This window comes from Bos mutus, chromosome 11, assembly GCF_027580195.1.
Source record: "Bos mutus isolate GX-2022 chromosome 11, NWIPB_WYAK_1.1, whole genome shotgun sequence".
Classification (NCBI taxonomy): domain Eukaryota; kingdom Metazoa; phylum Chordata; class Mammalia; order Artiodactyla; family Bovidae; genus Bos; species Bos mutus.
In genome coordinates this window covers 8,292,785-8,316,767 of record NC_091627.1, presented here as the reverse complement: position 1 = coordinate 8,316,767, position 23,983 = coordinate 8,292,785, and the positions used below count along the sequence as shown (strand labels likewise).

General features: G+C 55.9%; 2 protein-coding genes across 2 annotated transcripts in view; both read right to left on the bottom strand.

Moving 5' to 3' along the window:
• Positions 1–1,898: 1,898 nt before the first annotated feature.
• DPM2 (dolichyl-phosphate mannosyltransferase subunit 2, regulatory) lies at positions 1,899–5,065 on the bottom strand. Its single transcript, XM_005908453.3, has 4 exons — positions 4,928–5,065; positions 4,551–4,640; positions 3,664–3,766; positions 1,899–2,519 (listed from the first exon to the last, which is right to left on the bottom strand). Exons 1-4 carry the CDS (start codon positions 4,928–4,930, stop codon positions 2,461–2,463), a joined length of 255 nt encoding a protein of 84 aa, XP_005908515.1. The 5' UTR covers positions 4,931–5,065; the 3' UTR covers positions 1,899–2,460.
• A 3,368-nt stretch (positions 5,066–8,433) lies between these two features.
• Positions 8,434–23,983, bottom strand: part of EEIG1 (estrogen-induced osteoclastogenesis regulator 1) — a 36,823-nt gene continuing 21,273 nt past the window's right edge. Inside the window, exons 2-11 of the mRNA XM_005908454.3 lie at positions 20,833–20,953; positions 20,612–20,641; positions 18,049–18,165; positions 16,335–16,381; positions 16,025–16,176; positions 13,870–13,974; positions 13,584–13,779; positions 13,028–13,149; positions 12,825–12,894; positions 8,434–11,226 (exon numbers count right to left, since the gene is read on the bottom strand). Of these exons, the coding sequence (XP_005908516.1) occupies positions 11,181–11,226; positions 12,825–12,894; positions 13,028–13,149; positions 13,584–13,779; positions 13,870–13,974; positions 16,025–16,176; positions 16,335–16,381; positions 18,049–18,165; positions 20,612–20,641; positions 20,833–20,953 (1,006 nt within the window). The 3' untranslated portion in view covers positions 8,434–11,180. The remainder of the gene's footprint in view (positions 11,227–12,824; positions 12,895–13,027; positions 13,150–13,583; positions 13,780–13,869; positions 13,975–16,024; positions 16,177–16,334; positions 16,382–18,048; positions 18,166–20,611; positions 20,642–20,832; positions 20,954–23,983) is intronic.

The following is a 23,983-nucleotide window of genomic DNA, read 5'->3' as shown; positions in this document are numbered from 1 at the left end:
GCATTTGCAGGTGCTGTTCCTTCAGCCTGAAGTAGCCACCCCCGCCCCCCACACACACCCGATTTGCTTTATTCCTTATCACCTTGCCCTACTCTGAGTGTCCCCGCCCCTCAGTCATGATCACATTACTTTTATTTTCTTCATCATGCTTAACACTGTTAGAGACTGTCTTGTTCATTTACTTATTACATCCCCCTTTCCCCCACCCACAGAGTGCAAGGAGGGCAGGCTCCTTTCCTGGCTCAGTAACCTGGCACAAACTGGTGTTTGAGAAACTGGTATATGCTGAACCAGTGCAAGGAGGATGTACACAGAACCTCAGTGACTCCCAGGAAATGGAAGGCCAGTATGGCTGGAGGAGAGTTCAGAAGGGAGCACGGAGGCTCTTGTCAGCCATGGGAGGAGAGGGATGGGAACCCAGAGAAGCAATGTGTGAGAAAGATGCTCAGGAAAAGTAAAAAAGAAACTCAAATGTTTTCCAAAGGTAACTGGTTGTCATGCAGCTGGATTTGAGGGGGCCATTGTGGGGGAGTGGGGAGAGAAGTGAGGACACTTTTGGTGATTTAGGGCAGAGGATGCTGGCTTTGCATCAGGAAGGTGACTGGGGCGGGGGAGGAAATGGCAAGAATTGATAGGATTTGGGTCTGGTGGATGTGGGGTGGAAGAGGAAAGCCAAGGTCTGTGACATCTGATGGAGATGTCAGGTGAACAGCTGGCACACATCCAACACCTTTGGGCTCAGGAGAAAGCTGGGCTGGAAGCAAGCCTGGGTGAGGATAAGGTCGCCCCTAAGAGTGTGGGGTGAAGAGGCCTGTGACTGAGTCCTGAGAAACTTACCCTCTCACGGCAGGAGAGGAGCATGAATATGATAGAGAGAAGTAGGAGAATGCACCCGGGGTGGGGGTGGGGGGCGGAATGTCACTGGCCAAATGTGGCAGGTCAAGGAACATGCCTCTGATGTAGACCAGACATCACTGGTGGTCTGAGTGCAGCCCTCCTGGAAAGCTGCCAAGCACAGTGGGAGGAGAGGAAACGCGGGGGCAGAGGTGGATACCCTTTGGGGAAGTTTGGTTGTGAAGACAGGGAGAGACCTAGAGGGAGTTAATGAGTTGATGGAGGGTCCCTTATATGGAGCCTATAACACATTCATTTAACACTGGAGGACCATGTTGAGAAGCAGAGGCTGTTCCCCTGAGAGGGATCATCAGATAGCAGGCTCTTGCCACAGCGGTGGGAGAGGACAGGACCCAGAGTCCAGGAGGGCAGCTCCGCCTGGACTGGAGGTTGGGGAGGGGAATAGGTAAGGACAGGGCAGGTGTGCCTGCAGTTGGGCTCTTTCCTCTAATGAGGCAGGTGGGACACCTCTGCTAACTGGAGGAAGAGAGTGCCCAAGGAAGTGAGGGGTGGAGGCTCACACTGTGAATGGGAGAGCTGGCTGCCCAGAGGGGCACGGTGGGACTGCCAGGGGCTCGAGCTGAGGCCTGGACCAGTCAACTGGAACACAGTGGAAACAGCCCTGCTCTGGCTCACAGTGGCCCTCTGCTCAGAGCCACACTAATTTGGGCTGCTGAGTACGAGACAGATGATGGGCTTGGGCTTTTAGGGGTGTGAGGGTCCTTAATATACCAGTGCCCACTGGCTGGGCTGGCACAGTGGAGGCGAGGTAAAGGCTGATGTGACGTCTGGCAGACGGCCATGCCTCCAGACTCCCCCGCCGTGAGCTGCACCAGGCCAGATCCACACCAGTCCTGGCCCCTGCTTTGTCCTGTGTCCAGCACAGGGATAATCCAGGAGGTACCCAAGGCACCCTCGCTGCACAAACCAGTGTCTCCTGATCTGAGACCAATGCAGAGGCCAGCTCCCAGCTCCTGAGCACCTCGGGTCAGGGACAGCACTGAGACGAAGACAACGATGTTTATTGTTCAGCTCTCCCATCAGGCCAGCCCTGAGGCTGGGGGGCTGGGCCTCCCTCTAGGCTCTCCAGGTCCAGAAATCCTTGTGGGATCTGGGGCTATGTCAGACCTGGGAAGGTTGCCTTTGTGGAGGAGCAGGACATGTGGGGAGAGGTCACGTGATGTCCCAGAACCTGCCAAGTCCAACACCATCATGTGACAAGAAGGAAACTGAGGCAAGTGTAGAACCCAGCGGGAAAAATGAGAGGGAGTCAAGGTGAGGTGTGTGTGTATGTGGAGAGGGACCAGCACCTTGCAGGCCCTGAGCCAGAATGGGGGTGAGATGGAGACTTCCAGGTACTTCTCCTCCCTGGCTTCTGGAAGGAGGAGCAGGGGCCCTGGTCAGCCAGGGGTGAGTCCTGAACAGCTTCCATCCCACAGGGGTGTCTGCAGGGCAATCAGGCTTGACGGGGCCTCAGTGCCTGAATGGGTCCTGTGGGCACCCTTGTTGGGTCTGCCCTGGAGAAGAAGCAGAGACGGGGCCAGCAGCCTCATTCCTGCTGGGCCTTCACTGAGTCTTTTTGGTATCGTTCTGGTTCTTCAGCATCACGTAGGTGATGAATATACCTGGAATACACAGACCAAAAAAGGCAGCTAAGATCCTGGCTCAGGACTGCTGGGAGGTCAGAAAGTGAAGTGAAAGTCGCTCAGTTGTGTCTGACTCTTTGTGACCCCATGGGCTACACAGTCCATGGAATTCTCCAGGCCAAAATACTGGAGTGCTTCTCCAGGGGATCTTCCCAACCCAGGGACTGAACCCAGGTCCCTCACACTGCAGGCGGATTCTTTACCAGCTGAGTCACAAGGGGAGCCCAGGGAGGCCAGAGCAGGACCCAAGCATGGCAGTGACCCACACAGGGGGCCAAGCAGCTACCCAACCGCCCTCCAGGCCACGCCCTGGAGGCCATTTCCCTAATCGCTCATCAAGCTACACTTCTGCCTGCATTCATTCAACAAACATCAGCTGCTGCTGCTGCTGCTAAGTCACTTCAGTCGTGTCCGACTCTTAGTGACCCCATGGACTGCAGCCCACCAGGCTCCTCCATCCGTGGGATTTTCCAGGTAAGAGTACTGGAGTGCGGTGCCACTGCCTTCTCCGAAACATCAGCTGAGTGACTATCAAAGGCAATTTTCTGAGTTTAGTGTTTCTGATTCTACAGGGAATAAGATCCACCCAACTATCTACCTACTTACCCGACCACCTGTCCATCTACCTAACCACCCACCCACTCAGCATCCATCATCCACCCACCCCATCCTCCAGACACCTAATTGTTGATTTATCCAAACCACTTTCTTGAGCACCAACTCAGTGCCACAGCTTGTGCTTGGGGTGAGGGCATAAAAATGACAAAGCCACAGTCCCTGCCTCTATAAGGCCCACACGCTTACCCTGGGAGACAGAGATGCAGGGATCATGAACCAGGGTGACAAGGGGGTGAGAGGTGATGGAGGTGTGAGCAGAGCGGTGGTGGTGGTGGTGGAGGGAGCAAGAAAGAGGGAGACATCCCATTAGATTCCAGTGAGCCTGAGGCATTGGGAAGACTGACTTACAGCCCTGAAGAATGAACAGGGAAACCCCAGGACGTGAGCTGGGGGTAAGGAGCCTCAAGCAGATGTACAGTGAGTGATGAAGTGTAGCAGCATGTTTGGGGTTGGGAGGGGGTCATGGGGTCCCCAAGACACCCTGTCCAGGGTTGAGGGAACTTACCCACAAACAGGAGCAGCAGGAGGCCGGCGGCCAGTGGGATAGCAATGGCATAGGCTCGGGGCAGGAAATACTTGTGGATGACATGCTGACTGTCGATGAATGGCTGGCATCAAAGGCAGAGCTCTAGTGAGTGTTCCTCGCTCTGCTCAGCTCCCCAAGTCCAAACAGCCCACCTCCTCCATCTCAGGGGTTGACCCCATCAAAGCACTGCATTTGCTTTTCTCTAAGATGATAGCACTCTGGGTGCCTTGGTTTGTTCCCTTCCTTCAGTTATCTAATGGTTGTGTACTGGGCACTTGACTGGTGCTCGCCCAAAGTTGGGGCTAGGGACCTGGCAGGGAACAGAAGACAAAGGACTTGCCCTAAGGCCCTCACAGCTTAGCAGGGACAAAGCGGACATGAGGAATCCTCGAGTGATTCCCAACCAGGACTCCAAGGTTTTCTTTACTAACATTTGTCTCCAAAGGATACTGACTTCTGCAAGATTTTGCCCTCCAAACACACACTTCACTTTTAAAGCAGTAACCAAAAAAATTTCCCACGGGGAAAAAAAAATGCTAAACACTCTCACAAAATCCACTGGGATTGTCATGCCCAAGCGCCCGCAGGATAACCAAGACTAGAACTCCCATCAAAAGCAAAGCAAATCAAGGACAGGACTTTGCAGTGGAGTGGTTAAGGATTCCACCCTGAGCCTTCCCCTTGAGCTTCTGCTTCCTCGTCTATAAAATAGGGACACCTGTTACCATCTTCCTCATAGTGCTGTCCTGGAGCTTTCATGAGATATGCAGTGACAGCACCTAGCACAGTGCCTGCTAAAATGATGTGAGGAGTTGGCTTCGAGATCCAAGGATGGGAGGTAAGAGAGGGCGGGGAAGCACACATACCAAGAGAATTACCCAGGCGGTGTAATAAGTGAAGATGATCAGGCTAAGGGCGACGAGGCCGAGTCCCACCACTTGGTCTGTTCCCGTGGCCTGCAGAAAAGGGAGGATTCAACTGAGGAAAAGATCCTCCATTTAGGAAGGAGGGGGTAGTCGTTGCGGCCCGATCACGTCCATTTACTCAGCTGACATATGTGACGTGGCTGACTAGGTATCTTTTCTAGGTCGGGAGAGAGAGTACCGGGCCAAAGTCTATCACTCGTACGATGAGACGGCAGGAGAACGATACCGGCTCCGAGTGCTCAAGCCCCAGCTCCTGAGCAGACGCAGGACCCCACCCTCCAGACGCCCCCTTTGCCGACATTCGGCCTCACGCTCACCATTTCCCTGGCGCTTCAGGTACTGGAGACGCAAGCCCCATCTGGTTCCGGATCCGGGCCCTTCCGGCCTTGGGCCGCGGGGCACGCCGGGAGTCGTAGTCCTCAGGCTGGCCCGGGACCGCGTCGCCGGAGACGGGCGGGCACCGCCTCCTCTTTGCATGTCGGGAAATGTAGTTTCTCGAGGACATTCTGTGACGCGTTCCCGAATCTCTGGGCAGTGAGATCGAATTGAGGAACCTAGACTGGCTTGGCCCTTGTGGGCTCGGTCCTGTCGAACTCGCCCGAGAAAAAAAAAAAGCCCATCTCTCAATATCCCAGAGTCCTAAAGCCAGAACAGAATAGGGGTGAGTGGTCAGAAGTCCCGTGTTTCAGGTGGGGAAAAGGAGGCTCAAGAGAGGGGCGAGAACTTTTCAGATCACAGTCTGAGTCAGTGGTGTATAGCTGACTCCAGCACCCGAGGGCGCTACTTCCTGGTCCCGAGGCCCGAGCGTGTCTGTTGAGGGTAAGGTAAAAAGTTCAAGGACCGGCCTAGGGTGGGAGGAGAAGGAGGAGCCGGAGTCCCTTCCTCTGTGCTTCACAGCCCCAAGTGCATCACCAGGAAGACGCTTGTCACTGCGTTTCTGTTTTTTACATTTTATTTACTTTTGGCTGCGCTGGGTCTTCGTTACTGCGAGGGCTTTTCTCTAGTTGCTGTACAGAGCCTTTTATTGCCGTGGCTTCTTCGTTGCAGAGCACGGGCTCTGGGGCATGCGGGCTTCAGTAGCTGCGACTCGCAGGTTCTATGAGCACAGACTCTACTTGTGGTGCACAGGGCTTAGCTGCTCCGCAGCATGTGGGGGCCTCCTGGATCAGGGATCCAACCATGTCTCTTGCACTGGCAGGTGGATTCTTTACCAGTGAGCCACCAGGGAAGCCCCATCACTGCGTTTTAATTATCTGATTTACTTGTTGACCTGGCCCACTTGACTGTGAGCCCCCTGAGGATAGGGTCTGTATCCCCAGTGCCCAGAATGAGGCTTGGCACAACTGGGAGCTTTGAATCAGTCAACCAGTTTTAAGATTTTGGTGACTTCTGTAGTGCTACAGAGAATAGCATCTGGCAATGCCAGGCTCTCCCTGCGCTGTCTTCACTTGGAGGGGAGGGGGGCTGCTGCTGCTAAGTCACTTCAGTCGTGTCTGACTCTGTGCAACCCCATAGACGACAGCCCACCAGGCTCCCCTGTCCCTGGGATTCTCCAGGCAAGAACACTGGAGTGGGTTGCCATTTCCTTCTCCAATGCATGAAAGTGAAAAGTGAAAGTGAAGTCACTCAGTCGTGTCTGACTGTTCAGGACCCCATGGACGGCAGCCCACCAGGCTCCTCCATCCATGGGATTTTCCAGGCAAGAGTACTGGAGTGGGGTGCCATTGCCTTCTCCTGGGGAGGGGGGCAGGGCCATGCAAAGATGGGGTCTGAACCAGTCATGGCTTGCTCCTGCTGGCAGCATCTGTCTGCTTGGGTTGTCTGAGCCCATTGCAAAGCTGAGAGGAACATTTTCCCCCCATCATTTATTTTATATACTGATTTTTCACTTAGCATGGAAAAAAAAAGTGAAAGTTGTCCTTAGTCATGTCTGATTCTCTGCAACCTCATAGACTGGTTCCGGATAGTGAAAGGAGTAGGTATATTGTCACCCTGCTTATTTAACTTCTATGCAGAGTACATCATGAGAAACGCTGGGCTGGAGGAAGCACAAGCTGGAATCAAGATTGCTGGGAGAAAATCAATAACCTCAGATATGCAGATAACACCACCCTTATGGCAGAAAGCAAAGAACTAAAGAGCCTCTTGATGAAAGTGAGAGAGGAGAGTGAAAAAGTTGGCTTAAAACTCAACATTCAGAAAACTAAGATCATGGCATCTGGTCCCATCACTTCGTGGCAAATAGATGGGGAAACAGTGGAAACAATGACAGACTTTTTTGGGGCTCCAAAATCACTGCAGATGGTGACTACAGCCATGAAATTAAAAGACGCTTACTCCTTGGAAGGAAAGTTATGACCAACCTAGAGAGCATATTAAAAAGCAGAGACATTACTTTGCCAACAAAGGTCCGTCTAGTCAAGGCTATGGTTTTTCCAGTGGTCATGTATGGATGTGAGAGTTGGACTATAAAGAAAGCTGACACCCAAGAATTGATGCTTTTGAAGTGTGGTGTTGGAGAAGATTCTTGGGAGTCCCTTGGATTGCAAGGAGATCCAACCAGTCCATTCTAAAGGAATTCAGTCCTGAATATTCAGTGAAAGGACTGATGCTGAAGCTGAAACTCCAATACTTTGGCCACCTGATGCAAAGAACTGACTCATTAGAAAAGACCCTGATGCTGGGAATGATTGAGGCAGAAGGGGACGACAGAGGATGAGACGGTTGGATGGCATCACCGACTCAGTGGACATGAGTTTGAGTAAACTCCAGGAGTTGGCAATGGACAGGGAGGTGTCTGGTGTGCTGCAGTCCATGGGGTCACAGAGTATGACTGAGCGACTGAACTAAACTGAACTGGACTATAGCCCACCAGGGTCCTCTGTCAATGGAATTCTCCAGGCAAGAATCCACTCGCTTCTCCAGAGGATCTTCCTGACCTAGGGATTGAACAGATTCTTACCGTCTGAGCCACCAGGAAAGCCCACTGAGCATTACTGTGTTCCAAAGGAGCAAACTTTTTTGGACCTTACAGCCCTATTCCTTCCCTGTCTCAGAATTGGGGCTCAGCCAGGAGCCAACTCATCCCTCCTCAGGTGTGCAAAAAACCGAGGAAGGGGCTGAGAATCAGCCTCCAGGATTTTCTGGGGTGTGAGCAGGCATCAGCGCTGAAAATGGGCGAGGATAATGCAGTGCTGGGGCCGAGACAAGGCCTGGTAGTCTAGTCCCTTCCAGCTTGTCCAGAGCCCTGAGGATTCCTGCCATTTCTGAGCTCATGACGGGCCCAGGGTGACTTGCCTTTCCCAAGAGCTTGGTGGCCATGTCAACTCTTCAGGAACTTGAGTCAAGGGCAGGGAGTGAGGTGGTCCAAGCCTGGAGACAGTGCTGGCCTGTGGCTTTGGGGAGGCTGGGAAAACTCTTAACGTCTCTCAGCGGGGGTCAGGCTCCCTAGGGAGGGCTGTATACCCACCTCCTAATTTGATCCACAATCCCATTTGCAGCTGCGAAAGCTGAGGCACAGTCATTGATCCTCAGGCGTGCTTGTTAGAGGCCACCCAACTCTGGGGAGGTTAGAACTTGGGCTCTGAGGTCAGAGCTGCCACCTTTTAAGTGTGAGGTTGGCAAGAAACTGCCCTTTCTGGGCCTACGTTTCCTCCCAATGAATGTGTAGTAGGAACAGTGATAATAATTGTAATGACTGCAGCCAGGACAACCAAGAACCCTGGCCACCGATGTCTCTCCCACCCCCAGAGTGTCATCTCGCTCCCTTCTGATGCCATCTGTGACCTGGGATTCAACTCAGTAAAACAAGCAAGAACCAACATGCCATAACAAAATCTGCAACATTTAATCCCCAACCCCCCCAACCAAGACACTGACACTAGGCTGATTTCCCCTTACAATGTTATTTTCTACAATAGAAGCTGGGACGGAGATACAAACACAGCCCACTGAATCAGGGGGTGGTGGTGGTAACATTCTGTTCGAAAGGAGGGGTGTTAAAAAAAAAAAAAAGACCTCCTCTCCCCCCATCTCCCTGCTCACCTCCCGAAAGAGAGGAGACCATGGCATTCTCCATCTTGGCGGATCATGCCATGCGGTCGGTTTGTGGGGTGACCAGAAAACAAAAAACAAAAAAAAACGACCTAAAAATATTGTAGACTTTTCTTTAAACCTCCTAGTAAAAACATTAAACTGTCTTTCAAGAAGATTCCAAACTGCCATTGCATAGACCAATTCCTTTCCAAAAATATCTCTAATATATTCTGTCTGTTTCTAAATATAGGATTTTTAGTCCAGAGATGTGGGCACCTAATGGGAATTCACTGAGCTTGAGGGGACCAGAGGGTTGAAGAAAGGGCTTCCACGTGGGAATGAGGCTGGGGGTCCGGGGCTCCAGGCCTCCAGCTCCAGCCAGCATTGATTTGGTTGTGGCCGAATTCTGTTAATCCAGTTACCCTGGCCCAGGGCCTGGCATGGGAAGGTGCGGCAGGCTCTGTCTCCTTCTGGGATGACTGTCAAATTCAGACCTCGCCTAGGGTGGGGCTGGGGTTCCTGGTATGGGGAATTCTCCCCAACGGCACCAAAACCAGCTATCTTATGCCTGAAGCCCCCAGAATGTTGACTCAGACCTAAAAACACCCTGAATACATCGCCTCACTGGGCTGAGGTCATGCAGATACAGAAGGGAAGGACAGCGTTCCCCCATCTTCTAGGGGTCACTTCAACTGCAGACAGTGCAGCCAGCTCCCTTTTAAAGTGCCAGGTGTCTGTGGGGCAGGAAGGGACCTGCAGAGCTGACCAGAGCCTTCCCCAGCCAGAGCAAATGCTCCATCCTGCCTCGGTAGGCACCTTCTCACATTCATTTTCTAAAAGGGTTAGGGCATTAAAAACAACAACAGAAACCCTAGAAATGCTCTGGTCCCAATGCCAGGAGGTTCCAAGACCAAGTCCAATTCTTGCCAGTGGGGCAGAAGGCAAGGACCCCTCCCAGCCTGGGGAGGGCACCCCCCACCCCCACCCCAGATCCCCAGCCCTGCTGGGACCCAGCCAGCGGGTAGGGGGAGAACAGAAGCACCTCCCCTCGCCTGGGGGAGGAGAAAATACCAAACTGTGAACTCTAAAAAAAGAAAATGAAAGGGAGGAAGGAAAGAAAAAAGAAAAGAAAAAAAAAACAACCAGCAAAGAAAAGGAAAAAGGTATGGGGCTACGTAAACACCAGCCTGCTGGGTTTATACAAAATGAGTGGAAATTAGAGTGTCGGGGAGTCTGTCCAGAGACCGGTGGGCAGCCAGAACCCACCTTCAAGCAAGTAACGAGGACAAGGCCAGGGGAAAGTGCTGAGAGCAGAGGGTGTAGCGAGGGGTGGGGGCGGGGGCAGGGCCAGACTGCTCCCCACGGGAAAACCCCCTTAATGGACGGCCCCCCGCCGCCCTCTCCTTTGCCCAGAGAGGGCATGTTTTCAGAGGTTGGCTGAGGCTTTTCTGGCCAGGAAGCCAGCTCCGGGCCAGTCCAGCTACAGCCCATCTGCCTTTCCAGCATCGGCCCTGGCCTGGGCCAGCTGAGCCTGAGGGGAGAGAAAGGGCGCTTGGCTTGGCAAACCCAGCCCAGCCGGGCTGCTGACCTCCAGGGCCTCGGGAGGCACCCTTCCTGGCTTCATTAACGGAAGCCAGCTGCCCAGGACCCAGCCCCGGGCAGAGGGGAACCGCAGCTCAGGCTCAGACCTTTCTCAGCAGGGGGCTCAGGCCTGAACTGGAGCCAACTGGAAAGGGCAGGGAGGGGCAGGGGCAGTGCCACGTTCCAGCCGGGCTGTGAGGGCTGGGCTGCTGACTGCACGGCAGGCAGGGCCCAGGGATCCTTGGGAAGGGCTCAGTGGATGGGCAGGCAAGGGCCAGGGTGCTGTGCTGGAAACAAGCATGTGCAAAGTGCAGGCTGCCAGGGCAGCAGGAGAACATTCGCTGCGGGGAAGGGGGATCTCAATCTGGAGCGCGGGTGGGGTTTGAGGTCTTGGTTTCCGGGAGGAGGCCGCCAGCAGGTCCCCCGGGACGCAGGGGAGGGACAGCTGAAGCACTAAGCAGTCAGAGGGCCATGGTGGCAGGATTCCGGGGGGTGAACTGCCCCCCCAAGGACAAGGGGGCAATGGAGCGAGGCCCTGCCAGGGCTGAGCCAGCGCTCCTGGAGTGAACGGGGACACAGGACAAAAGGCCCCTCGGCCACCAGCCTCCCTGCATGTGCAGGAACTGCTGAATGTCCTCGCCGAGGGCCCAGGTGGGTCTCAGAGGGGCAGTGCCCGCCATGGGTCTCTGCCCACCTGCTTCACGGGCCCATGTGTCCTGCCCTCTAGTGGTTCAGGGGAGAATATTCACAGTGGTGCCCGGGGCCCTTGTGGGCCATGAGCGTCCCAGCATAGATGGGAGGTCAATGGAATGATGCTTTGGGCTGGAGTGCATGGAGGAGGCACAGATGAGAGGCAGCGCAGATGGTGATCCGAAGGGGAAGGTCCCTTGTGGAATGACGTGGGTCTGGATGCCCGTGAAGGCAGGGCCCTTCTCCAGCCGGGGCACCTGCTCCTCAATGGCTTTCAATCACGACTGGCTCGTAGACCCCAGAGGAGACCCTGTGGGGAGAAACAGGTCAGCTTGTCCTCCCTGATGGTCCTCTGGGCCAGCCCTGGGAGGTACTTCACAAGCACTGTTAACTGGCCCCATTTTGCAGAGAGAAATTGAGTCTCAGAGGAGTCACCTGCCCAGGGTAACACAGATGTTACATACCTGAGCCTGTGGGATCACAGAGCTTGCACAGACCATGCCCAAGGCCCCCTGGGTACCAGCAGCTCACATGCTGGGGTGTGCTGTGCCCATCCTCACAGCAATTCAGGCAGAGAGGATCTGCAGCAAGCCCCACTTGACAGATAAAGAAACTGAAGTTCAGAGAGATTACGGGGCTTGCCGAAAGTGCAGCAGGAGGTCGGGAAGCTTGATCAGCTCTTCTCCCCACCAAGGCCAGGCCCACTGGCAGGGCTGTAGTCATTTGGGGCGCAGTATACAGCTCTGCAATGACCTTGCTCAATCTCAGTTTCCTCATCCTCAGAGGGGGCTGGAGAGGGATGTCACAAAGCCCTAAGAAGTGCCCTCTGTTTTCTTTTTGCCCACCCCACTAAGGACAGCCTGCTACTGCTGCTGCTAAGTCGCTTCAGTCCTGTCCAACTCTGTGGGACCCCATAGACGGCAGCCCACCAGGCTCCCCCGTCCCTGGGATTCTCAAGGCAAGAACACTGGAGTGGGTTGCCATTTCCTTCTCCAATGCATGAGAGTGAAAAGTGAAAGTGAAGTCACTGTTGTGTCCGACTCTGAGTGACCCCATGGACTGTAGCCCACCAGGGTCCTCCATCCATGGGATTTTCCAGGCAAGAGTACTGGAGTGGGGTGCCATTGCCTTGGCCACGCAAAGATAGCAGTTGCGATTTTGAACCTCAGCCAGCAGGGGTCAGCAGAGCAACACCAGAGGGCAGGTCTGAGGCCCCAGTGTGGCCCAGCCAAGCCTCCGACTCCTCTGGCCTAGATGTTAAATGGCCACTTTCCCATCTGGCCCACAAGAACCAGGAGTAAAGGCTTCAGCACAGCCCTGCAGGTGGTAAGCTCCTCCATTCATTCATTCACTGAGCCTGACACACACAGACCAGCATGCTGTAAATGAATGATTTAGAGAATACTCTATATACTGGCAGAGTTCAAGCCATAAGTTTGATCCTCACATCTGCTTGCCTATTATGAAGCAGAAATCTATGTTGCTCACTGCCGTATCTCCGGCACCTAGCTCAGAACCATGAAACGTAGCTGGTGCGCAGTAACTATTCATTTAATAGATACATGAGTCATCATCATCATTTTTTAGGAGCTCCTAGGCCCAGGAGGAAGGGAAAGAAAAGTGGAATCCAAAATAAAGATGTATGAAGCCCCTGCTGTGTGGCAAGCCCTGCGCCAAGCATTTTCCAACGTTCCTCGGAACCCTCCCAAACCAACCCTGGGGTGTTCGTCCCAGGTTTCCGGGTGAGGTGGTGTGATCCACATCATTTGACAGACGGAGAAACCGAGGCTCAGACAGACATGACTGGCCCGAAGTCACACGGACAAGAGCTGGCATTCAAAGCTAGGTCAGTGGGCTGCAGAAGCCATATGCTCTCACCATGGGGGCCCAGAACCTTCCCCCGCCTACCTGTTGGCCAGCTGGATACCACTCAGGGTGGTGGTGCCATCGCGGCTCACGAACAGCCGGAGGTTGCTGTCTGTGGGGACACAGGGGAAGATAGAAGCTGAATGGGGCAGCGAAGCCAGGGAGCCCCCAGGTACTGTGCCCGTCAGTGCTGGCTGCTCACCCCGGGCACCAACCCCCACATCCCGCCTGTGCTGGCAGCTCACCCTCGGTATTGCTCCCTTCCGTGAAGTCCTGGCTCTGCATGATCTTCTCTACGATGTCATCAGCATCAATGCGCGTGTCATCCACCCAGGTCGGGTGGCTCTCCACTGAGTCCTTCTTCCTCCTGGGGTGGGGCGGGAGTCAGGACAGTCACACGACCATAGGACCCAGTCCCCGTCCACCGCACTCAGGACCCTCCGAGTGCATGTGGAAGCTGGTCCAGACTGTGTTCATTGAACCGTCACATCAACCCTACAGTGCGGATGCTGCTGCAACCTGGTTTTAGAGAGGAGGCCGCGGAGGCCCTGGGAGGTTAAGTGCCAGCCTCTGAGAGGCCACAGAGCAGGGAAGCAGGCAGGCCCCAGGGTATGCTAGACCACCCGCAGCATCCACCCACTGAGCATGCACGCCAGGCCAGTGTGGAGCATCAGCTGGTCCGACGGCCATGCGCCCAACGACGCCAGGACCCAGTTGTCCCTGTGTTACAGGTGGAGGAGCAGAGGTTCCCGGAGCCACCGGAGGGCTCTGCTCTCTAGCAGCACTTACGGTGAGACCTACCGGAACGAGCGGTCTGACAGATGCGGAGGCCGGGGCGGCCGCGGCGGCTTCTCAGGGGGCCGGTGCTCACGTTCGCTGCCTTCAGGCCCCTCCACGGCCATGCTGAGGCCGCCCGAGGCGCTGCTGCTGGTGGACGTGTTCCGGCGGTGTGTCAGGTCCGAGAGGCTGGAGGAGCGCGACTGCTCTGTGCTGTAGCCTGCTGGGCGGTGGGGGTACAGGTCATGATGGAGGTGGGGCTGGGGAGGCTGGGAGGCCAAGGGCACCGGGAGGGTGGGCGGGCACTCACCCGAGATCTTGGACTGCTGGCTGGCGTAGCTGGAGTTGCGGGAGTGGCCAGAGTGGAACACCTCCTCCGGGCTGGACAGGCTCTGGTCTGGCTCCTCCGGCACCCCTGGAAGCCGGGGGGGGGGCAGGGGTGACCAGTATGCTCGCTTCTCACTAGTCCTCTCACTGAATGTGGCGGGGTGGGGGTGGGGTGGGGGGGCACACTATGTATTTCCACTTAAGAGATGGAAAAACTCTTAAGAGATGGTTCAAGAGGGCAGCAACCTGTCCTGAGCTACAGGTCAGCACTCGAGCCCAGGGTCATTCCTTCATTCCACAAATATCTGGGGGGCGCTCTACTGGGTTGCCAGGGGACAGGAGACAGGGTGTCACAGACACCCAGTGGTGGGAAGGAAGAACACAGGACAAAAAGGACCCACGATTAAGCATAACTGACAAATGGCCCACAGCAGGGAGCGTATGAGGGGAGGTTGGGTCTGAAATCCAATCTGAAATCAGGAAGGCTTCTCTGAGGAGGTGGCCTTAATGAGTGACCTTCAGAATGTTTGGCAGGGAGCAGGCTAGGTAAGGCATCAGAAAAAAGGCCTTCTAGACCCAGGGACCAGCATCGGCAAAGGCCCTGAGGCTTCAGTGAGCTGGAGTCTGTGTAACTGGAGTGTAGTAAATAAGGGTGGGGAACACACTTTTAGGCACTGGCAGCAGGAAATACAGGGAACCAAGCAGGGTCTGCCTAGGGCTCAGAGAACACCCAGCCACCGACCAGTCCTTCTGGTCCACGTGGGAAGCAATGACTCTTCCATCCTCTTCTGATATGAGCACACCCAGGTCACAGCCTGGACCCTAGGCCTGCCTGTGTCCCCACCCAAAGCCACAAGACTTTTCAAGTCCCGACAGGTTCTCTGCCTCTGAGGGGCTGCCGGAAGAGAGAGGCTTGTAGACCTCAAATTCCCACCCTATGCGGGAGAAGCATCTCTCTTCTTACACAAAAGGCACCACATGTGCTGGGGTGCCCTGGTCCCCAGATCGCTCCTCTGAGGACCCCCACCCTGAAGCTGGAGAGAGCAGTGGAGCTGGGGAGCCCCCATTCCTGCATGCAGCCCTCCGGCTGAGGCAGGGGAGAAGCCCAGATTTCTGCTCTGGGTCCCACCTGGCTGGTGTGCAGGAAAAAAGGGGAGGGCAGGAAAGCTGGCCCTCAGGGTCAGAGGGTCCCTCTCGGCTCCTAGCCCTGGGGGCAGAATCACCCAGAAAACAGGGTCTGAGGCCCCGTGCCCTCACTGCTCTTGTGGCACAGGTTAGGGCCACCATGTGCCACCCTGCTTACTGATCGGCTTGGTGGTTGTCCACCTCCCAGCTCTGAGCTCACCCCCAGGGACGGGGTGTAGGAGCCAAGGCTCAAGCTTTGTCGGGAGAGGGCCTACTTCATCCCTTACAGCACTGGGCTCCTTTCCCTCTTAATTGCCACACCCACTCCTCTAGGGATTCAGGCTCATTTGCATTTTTCATAACATTAGTAATAATGATAATTTAATGGAAACGTGCTGGGAAATAGAGAGGACGACCCAGGTGCCAGGAAAGGCACATACGTTTTCTCAGTTCATCCCCAGAGCAACCCGGATGTGGTTACTACTGCTGATTCCCCTTTGCAGAGGATGATGCTAAGGCCTGAGAGGTAAAACAGCCGGTCAGGGTCACACAGCAAGGAGCAGAACAAGAGCTCCTAGCAGGTCCCTCTGCCAGGAACACAGCACAATACACCCCAGATTCAGCTCAAATGAAATCCCTTCAGGAAACTTTCCCTGGTCGTCCCCAGGCGGACACCTTCTACATCTCTCTCCCAGCTCTCATCACAGTTCTAGGCGGACAAACGTTTGATGTATTTATTGTTCACTGACCCCTGTCTCTCCTGCTCGACCCGGAGAGCCACGAGGCCAGCGACCTGATCCGTCTTGGTCCAGGGTGCTGCTGTGATTCTGGGGCCAGGCAGAGCCTGGATCATGGGAGGGGCGCAGATGCCCACCCGACGGAAGCAAGGGTAGGTGAATACCACCGCACTGGCTTTCTCTTCTCAGCAAGTGTCCCCCCTTGGGACCTAGGGACCGGGGGAGGTGAAAGCCTTTGTCCCAGGAGGGGTGCGGAGGGCAGGTGGGGAACGGTACCTGAGCTGAGGATGGTGGGCCGGGCCTTGGGGGGCCGGGACCCTGTCAGGGAGTTGCTGCTGCCACCACAGCTGGTCCCGCCACCCTTACACGTCAGTTGCAGGGAGGAATCCTGGCCTGGAATGGAGATGGACTTGGCGGTGGATGGCGGCCTTGGGAAAACAGAGAGAGGTGTGACTGGGGTGCCCCAGCTTGGGGTCAGGAGAAGACAGGGGACCCCACGAGCCTGGAGGAGGGAAGAGCCCCTGCCCCTCCCCCCACAATGTCCAGGACAGCCCCCACCCCTCAGGCAGCCTGCACCAGCACTCACGTCTTGAAGCAGGGGTCTCCCGAGAGCAGGAACATTCCAATGGTGACCTGTGCAAAAGCCAGGGAGATGAGCCACGCCCCGTTCAACCCTCCCAGCTCCCCCACAGGTGCCTGGACCCCATGCTCTGGCTTCAGATGAGCTTGGACTCTGATCCCATCTCTGTCACTTGCTGGCCCTGGTGACACCACCAAACTTCACTGAAGCCCAGTTTTCTCGTGCAGAGGACAAAATTGATCCTAACAGCTGCCTCGTGGGATGGCAGAGGATGCCTGGGGTGCCTGGCATGGAGTGAGTGAGCAATGAGTCAGCTACTGTCATTTCAGAACAGTGACTAGACTGTGGGACCCTCAAGGGCGAGGCTGCAGACACTCTCCATCCTCACGGCCCCCAGAGCGGGCGAGGCAGGTGGAAGAGGGGCTCTTGAAGCCTACCCGGTAGGGAGGGGCCCACCCAGCCTGACACAGCATAGGGGTTCCTAGAGTCCAACACAGAGGGCAGGGGTGTGTGAAAGTTTGTTGAATAAAGCAAAGCAAGAAGTCATTAGAAATGTTTAACATCCACTTAGGCAAAGAGTTCGGCAATGGTTCAAACAAGGCAAGATTTGGGTCCCCAAATCGGGTTTAGGATAAAGTGACAGGTGATGGGGTGAGAAAGAGAATCCTAGGGACACTTCCGACAACAATGGGGTGAGGCTGAGACTTTTAATGGGTTATTTCATTTGGCTGTGATAGCAACCTGCCACGTACGTGGTGGCCTCAGGCTGTAGACACAGGAACTGAGACTCAGAATCAGGGGAAATAAATGACTGTCCAAGGTCCTGCAGACAGGAGTGGGGGAGCTGGCCTTGGACCCGAGGCCCCCTTGATCTGGTCTGAGGATGCACTGAGGCCCTGGCTCTCACAAGAGCTAGCCTGGACCTTTCCAGGAGCCTCTGGCTTCTGCAAAAGGTCCAAGAGGTCCCAGCGCCCTTGCCTACCACCTCCTACCCAGCTCTGCCAGACGCAGCACGCTCCCACTGGGTCAGCTCACAGGGCTGTGGTTAAGACAAGACTGTTTTCTCAGCCAGGTGGAAGGGTGTGGAGACAAGGAAGAGAGGTGCGCTGGCAGCGGATGCCCCGATATCTCTGTCCCCAGGAGTTCAGGAGGCAGCTGCCCGGGGGGAGGGTGCTGCGCTGGCCACTGGAAACCTTCACGTGGCTGGGCCCTCGGGGCAGCTGCCCAGGTCTGCCAGGTGCAGGGACGGCAGGTCCGTCCACACCCCGGTGCTCTGGAGCTCAGGTGGCCTCGCATCATGCACGGCAGTGGTTAGGAGCTGGGCTGCAGGGTCAGGTGCCAGCTTTGCTGTGTCTTTGGGTGGATGACCACCCGAAGGTGGAGCCCTGTGCAAAAGTGGGGTCAGGAAGAGACACCACTCCCTGCCAGGCTGTGGTCGGGCACCACGAGATAAGGGGTGCTGGTCTCACTGCAAGAGATTGTCGGGGTCCACTCCCTGAGGCCCAATTATGGAGGGCAAAACTGAGGCCAGTGGCTGAGTCAGGCCTCCAAGGGGGGTTTCCTGACCCCAGGGCCCACGTCTTCCCAGCGTCTCTCGCTGCCCATCTGGGATGAGAACCTGTGTTCTTCGCAACTCCCCAGGGGACTCTGACAGGGAGGTGGTCCGCCCTTCCCCTGCCCCTGGGTGGGAGGGGCAGACAAGGCCCAGAGCCCCCCGTACCTTGAGGATGGAGTTGTCCTGTCGAGTGTTCTTCGTGTCGTAGCCCTCCAGCAGGCAGCAGCGCACCGTGGAGCCCGAGCCTGCAAACTCCGCCAGGTTCAAGTCCGCGAAGCCCAGCTAAGCGGGGGACAGAGGAGAGGGTGGGAGGCTGAGGGGAGTGTGAGAGCAGCGCTGGTGGCCCAAGGGTGAGCTGGGCCGGCGGCGGTGGGGGCTGGAGCCCTGGACCCGCCCCGCAGCCCTGACGGACTGTTGCATAACCAGCACCCAAGGACATGGGCCCCGGCTGGAGGCTCCACGTGGCAAAGCCAGGAGCTCACATCCCCGGGCTGCACAAAGCACCCTTTGTGCCGCGTCCCGGCGTGCACCAGGGCAGCGCCCGAGATGAAAGGACATTGTTGTCTGCGACACAGACGCAGTGTTCCCGGGGAAACAAGGCCGTGCTGTGGGAGCCGCCGAGCCAGCAGGCAGGAGGGGAGGCCAGGCCCGTGGGAACTTGGCGCTGGGGTGGGTGGATGGATGGGTGGAGGGCATTCTGCTGGGCGGGCGGGAGACCCTGGTGAGGGTGGGAGCCAAGGGCCAGTGGGAACCTCGAGCTGTCACGAGATGCAGAGGGGAGCCCGGGGTGGGGAGGGAAGTAAGAAAGTGGAAGAACAGGGTGGATGAGCTAAGAAGGCCTCCTGGACGGAAGCCACATCTGCCAGACCTGGAGGCTGGGGTGCGGGGGGTGGGTGCTGGGTTTAGGGACCTGGAGGACAAATCAAGCTAAGCGGGGACATTCATTGAGCACCTGCTGCACGCAAGTCTCTACTGTAGAATGGAGGGTGCATGCTTCAGACCCAGAAACTAAGGCTCAGAGCAGGCAAGTGACCTGTTCAGGGGCTCACACACCTTATCCGGCAGAGCCAGGACTGAAACGAGGCCTGATTAGTGTCAGATCTCCCCACCTTTCTGGGCCTCAGTTTCTTCCTCTGATTAAAGGGACCTGAGCCTGTGGTGGGACTTCCCAGGTGGTCCAGTGGTAAAGAACCCACCTTTCAATGCAGGAGACCTAAGAGACACAAGTTCAGTCCCTGGGTGGGGAGGATCCCCTGGAGGAGGGCATGGCAACCCACTCCAGTATTATGCTTGCCTGGAGAAACCCATGGACAGAGAACCCTGGTGGGCTACAGTCCGTGGGGCTGCAGAGTAGGACATGACTAAAATGACTTAGCACACACACACGAGCCTGTGACGGAAGGGAAGGGCCTGGGAGGCCTGACAGGTGACACAGCAGGTCTGGGGGGGAAGGGGGAGGGAGGTGGGTGCTCCTGCCGTTTGCTGGCCTTTTCTTCCCTGGCTGTCCTTCTCCCATGTGCGCCACCAGGAGGAGAAATCCCCACTCTAAGAGCACCTTCTGCAGCCCGGTTCTAGCCACCCTGCCCTCTGCTTCTGGGCAGGGTGTTGGCACCCGGGACAGGGCGCAGGGCACGGCCATGTCCACTGAACTTCCTGAGCTCTGGTCGGTAGGAAGGGACTCACCCCGCTTATTGCCTGCCTCAGGCTCTTCATGCAGGGTGAGGTGAGACAAAGGCATGTCTCCTCTGGACTGACTGAGCCCACCTCCCTGCTGCTGGGTGCCTCCCCGGGCCCCAGAGGGTGGGCGAGAGGCCCCACAAGAAGGAGGGCTCAGGGCAGAGCAGGCTGACTCAAAGCCAGAGGTAACCCTTCCAGAGCCATCTTCCCCCACTTTCCCCAGTGGAAAAGGCTTTAAATGGGAAGGCCTGAAGTGTCTGTGGACGAGGGGAAACCTGCCCACCACACAGACGTGCAGCCACGGGGGTGACTGAGCCCTCTTCACCCAGCCAGACAAGGGGACCCTCCACTGTTAGAAAGCAAAAGGAAACTTGTGATGACACAAAAACATGCCCGCGCTGTACTGGGTAGTTAAAAAAAAAAAGGTTTCAGAATCTGTAGGACAAGTCCCTCTAGTGAATTTAAAAATCCCATCACCCGCGTGTGCTCAGGTACCCCCATGGGAGCTCCTCATATGACCCTCTAAACCACATTCACCCGCGTGTGCTCAGGTAGCCCCGTGGGGCTCCTCGAATGATCCTCTAAACCACGTGCGCGTGTTTTATTCACTGCTCTGTATGAGATAGTTCATGCATTTTTCTTCTTCTGCTTCTTTTTAAAAGTATTTATTGATTGATTTGGCTTTACTGGATCTTAGTTGAGGCATGTGGGATCTAGTTCCCTGACCAGGGATGGAACCTGGGCCCCTTGCACTGGGAGTGTGGAGTCTTAGCCACTGGACCACCAGGGAAGTCCCCCGCTTCAGGCAGTTTTGTTTTCTTAAGAGGTCTGGAAGGGTGTGAGGAGGAGGCACATGGTGGGAAGCCCTCTACCATCTGTGCTGCAATGAGCATCTGCTGCCTTTACATTAAATGCAGAGGCTGTCAATAAAGATATTTCCAAAAACCAATACATCTCATAGATGGCAGGGCGTCTTCTGTTTTCTTAGAGCTTCTCTCATGCCTGTCCCATCCTGTCCCACCCCGCTGCCCCTTCACCTGGCCCAGCTTACCTTGGAATAAGCCTTTCCACCTTTCAGCTCCTGCAAGGGAAACAGACACGGGGATGAGGATGGCTAGGGAATCCCAGTGACCTCACGGGTCTTCCCAATCCTCTCCGCCCCCCTCCCCACCTGACCCGCAGGGGAGGAGGACAGGAAATGAGGTAGCCTGACTCAGGGGATGGGCCCGGAGGCACCAGCCCGGTGGTCCTGGCAGCCCCCGCCGGCCTCACCTTGCGCACAGACACACGGAAGATGCAGGGGTCGAGCAGGCCGGTGGCCGGATTGGCGCTCATCTTACACACGAAGGTGAACCTCTTCCGCCACCGCACGCAGTTCTCCTGCACCTCCTCCCTGCGGGCACAAGGGGTGGGGGTCCACGTTCAGGGAGGTGAGGGCCCTGCCTCCTGCGGGGATGGGTGGGGAGCTCTCACTTTTCACTTTGTATCACAAAGTGAATGCATTTTCGTAACAAGAATCTACTTGTGGAAGTGTGATAAAAACAACAAAAACAAGATAAAAAGGGGGAAAAAACCCACAAGGCAAGCGAGGGTGAGAGCAGGCTGGGCGGCCGGCGGGGAGGGGGCAGCCGTGTGTTTCCAGCACTGCCTGCCCCCCAGCCCCCACCTTGTTTTGAGGCCTCCTTTGGCTGCCACGTCCCTCCTCCCACTGGACTGCTGCTGGCCATCTCGAGTGAGCCTCACAAAGGTGTTCCCGGGATGGACTGCCAGCCCTTTTCACAGATGAAGAAACTGAGGCTAGATAAACTGAGCAGCATCACCCAGCCAGGAAGCAGCTGTGCCCTCAGCCCAGTGCTGCCTGGCTCCAGAGCCCCCTTCTTCACCAGCAGTAACAGCGACGATAAGAGTAACAACAGCAACAATAGCAAACTCAGCACACTTCCTACGTGCCAGGCACCGTCCAAAGCCACTGGAGCCTGCTCCAAGCGCTGGCAATCCACAGTCACGCTAACCCTCCCAGCAACTGTCTGCAGCAGCTACCGTCAGTAGTCCAAGCCCACATTCAAAGAAAACGGGACCTCTGGGGCTAAGACTTCAGCCCAAGGCCCACCACGAGCAGAGCAGAAGAGGGACTTGAACCCAAGCCGCCTGGCTCTGTGCCACAGGCGTGTCCTCCCCACTGGGTCGGGGGTAGAGGGGGACAAGCTGGCTTTCCAGCTCCTGGAGCTCCTCCTGGGCCTGGGGAGCATGACCAAGCACCCTCCCGCCAGTTCAGCACCCCCGCCCCCGCCACTGGGGAGGTGCCTTGTGCCGGGGGTTGGGGGGGTGGTGAGTGGGGCCAGCAGGAGCGGTACCCCCAGCCTCTCCAGCTGCGGCGGCCCTGGAGGTGGAGATCGGGGCGGGGGGGTGGTGCAAGTAGTTGTGACTTCTCCCGTGAAGGAGATGAGGTCCCCCCCACCCCCTCACAGGGCAGGATGTGCTCAGGAAGGGAGGGGCCCACGTGAGAGACATTATCTCCAGCCTCATCCCACCTAACAGGAACGGCTGAGCAGACAGCTAAGGAAGTGACCGCTCCACCCCCTGGAGACTGGAGGGGCTCGGGTTAGCGGCCAGATTGGGGCCCGAGGGCATAGGGTCAGCACAGGTTGAGCATCTCCTGAACACTTGCTTCCCCCGGCAACTCTGGAAGGAGACAGACTCTGTGCCACCCATTCTATACAGTTGAGGGCACTGAGGCTCCCCCCAGAGACGGGCAAAGCAGGATCCGAGCTTAGGGCTGGCCAATTACAGGGTCAGAGTGCCCAGCCATCGTCTTGGTTCACGGGTCAGCGGCTTGGGAGAGGCTGGCACGTGGAACCCACGAGGGTCATGGGGCCAGCTGCAACATGCTTGGTCCCCGAGGCATCTATCTGGGTCTCTGAGTCCCAAGTATGTGCCGGGTGCTGGACACTGCAGTGGACTGGATTCACAGACTTGACATTTGACAGTCACCCCAGTGATGACTCAGTGTCACCAGGACAGGGTGGGGGAAAGGGTGAGTCAGCTAGGAAGGTTACTAGCTGCAGAGATGGCATTCAGGCGCAGACCCGAATGCAGAGAAGGGGAGTAGCCAGTGGGGGAGACAGTTCCCAGCAGAGGGAACTGCATGAGTGGGAAACGAACATACTCTTGGGTGCTTAGCCAATGAAGGCCCCCGAGCCAAGCCTCTATGAGGAGCTCCCTTCTGGCCCCACGAGGCTTTGAGGATGGGACCAAGGCTTCCCCACGTCCTGCCAGGGCTGTGATGGAAGCAACACAACTCAGCCAGGCAGACCCGGGCTCACAACCTCACACTGTGCAGCTCAGGCTGGGCCCAACCTCAGCATCGGCATCGGTGAAACAGGCACAGGAGCCACTCATCGCAGGCACCTGAGAGCATTCAGGGAGGTGCGCCCAGCAAGGGCCAGGCCTAAGGAGGCCCCCTGAGACACGTCTTGTCTGATGAAGACGCTGGAGTCTAGGGGCACTCAATCACCAAGATGCTCTGACCTTGTTAAGAAGGTGAGCTCCAGCAACCCCAGCAGACTGGGGACAGATAGAAAAGGTCAGGGCTCGAGAGGAGGGGGAGAGGAAGGGAGAGTTCCCAAACCCCTGGTGGACAAAGGGCAGGAAGCAGGTGCCCCAGGAGAAGTGGGGGCCCCAGGCCAGAGCATCCACCATGGCGGCCCTCCTCCTTCATTCATCACATAATTGTCACCGACTGCGTGTCAGCCCGCTCTGTGCACTGGGACCGCAGCAGTGACCAGCTTACATTTTGCTGGAAGGAAGAACAAAAACTACCTCTACTGGCAGGTGACTTGATCTGCTATGCAGAAAATCCGAAGGAAGCCTCTACCTATTAGAATACATGAGTTCAGCCAGGTTGCAGAATACAAGGTCAATATACAAAAATCAATGACCTCCTGTATACTAGTGGACATCCACAATGAAATGAAAGAGTTTCATTTACAATAGTATCAAAAAGAATAAATTTAACAAAAGAAATATAAAACATATGCTCTGCAAAACTACAAACTATCAATACCTTACTGAAAGACATTCAAGAATATCTAAGTAAATGGAAAGACATCCCATAGTCGTGGACAGAAAGATTTAATCTTGTTAAGATGACAGTACTCCCAAATTGGTCTAAAAATTCAATACAATCCCTATCAAAATCTCAGATGACTTTGCCGCCGAAAATTGAAAAGTTGATCCTAAACCTTAGAAACTCAAGGGACCAGAATAATCAAAACAATCTTGAACATAAGTAAAGTATTCACATGTCTTGACTGCAAAAATTCTACAAAGCTACAATAATTAAGAAAGTGTGGTTCTGGTGTAAGGATGGATACAAAGATTCAAGGAATAGAATTGCGAGTCCAGAAATAAATCTTCACATTTA

Bases quoted from the DNA above. Each gene is read 5' to 3' on its own strand.
- DPM2 (XM_005908453.3), bottom strand. The intron at 3,767-4,550 runs GTATGTGTGCTT...CTTTGATGCCAG, and splicing joins CCGCCTGGGTAATTCTCTTG to CCATTCATCGACAGTCAGCA. The intron at 2,520-3,663 runs GTAAGTTCCCTC...TGTGTATTCCAG, and splicing joins CCTGCTGCTCCTGTTTGTGG to GTATATTCATCACCTACGTG.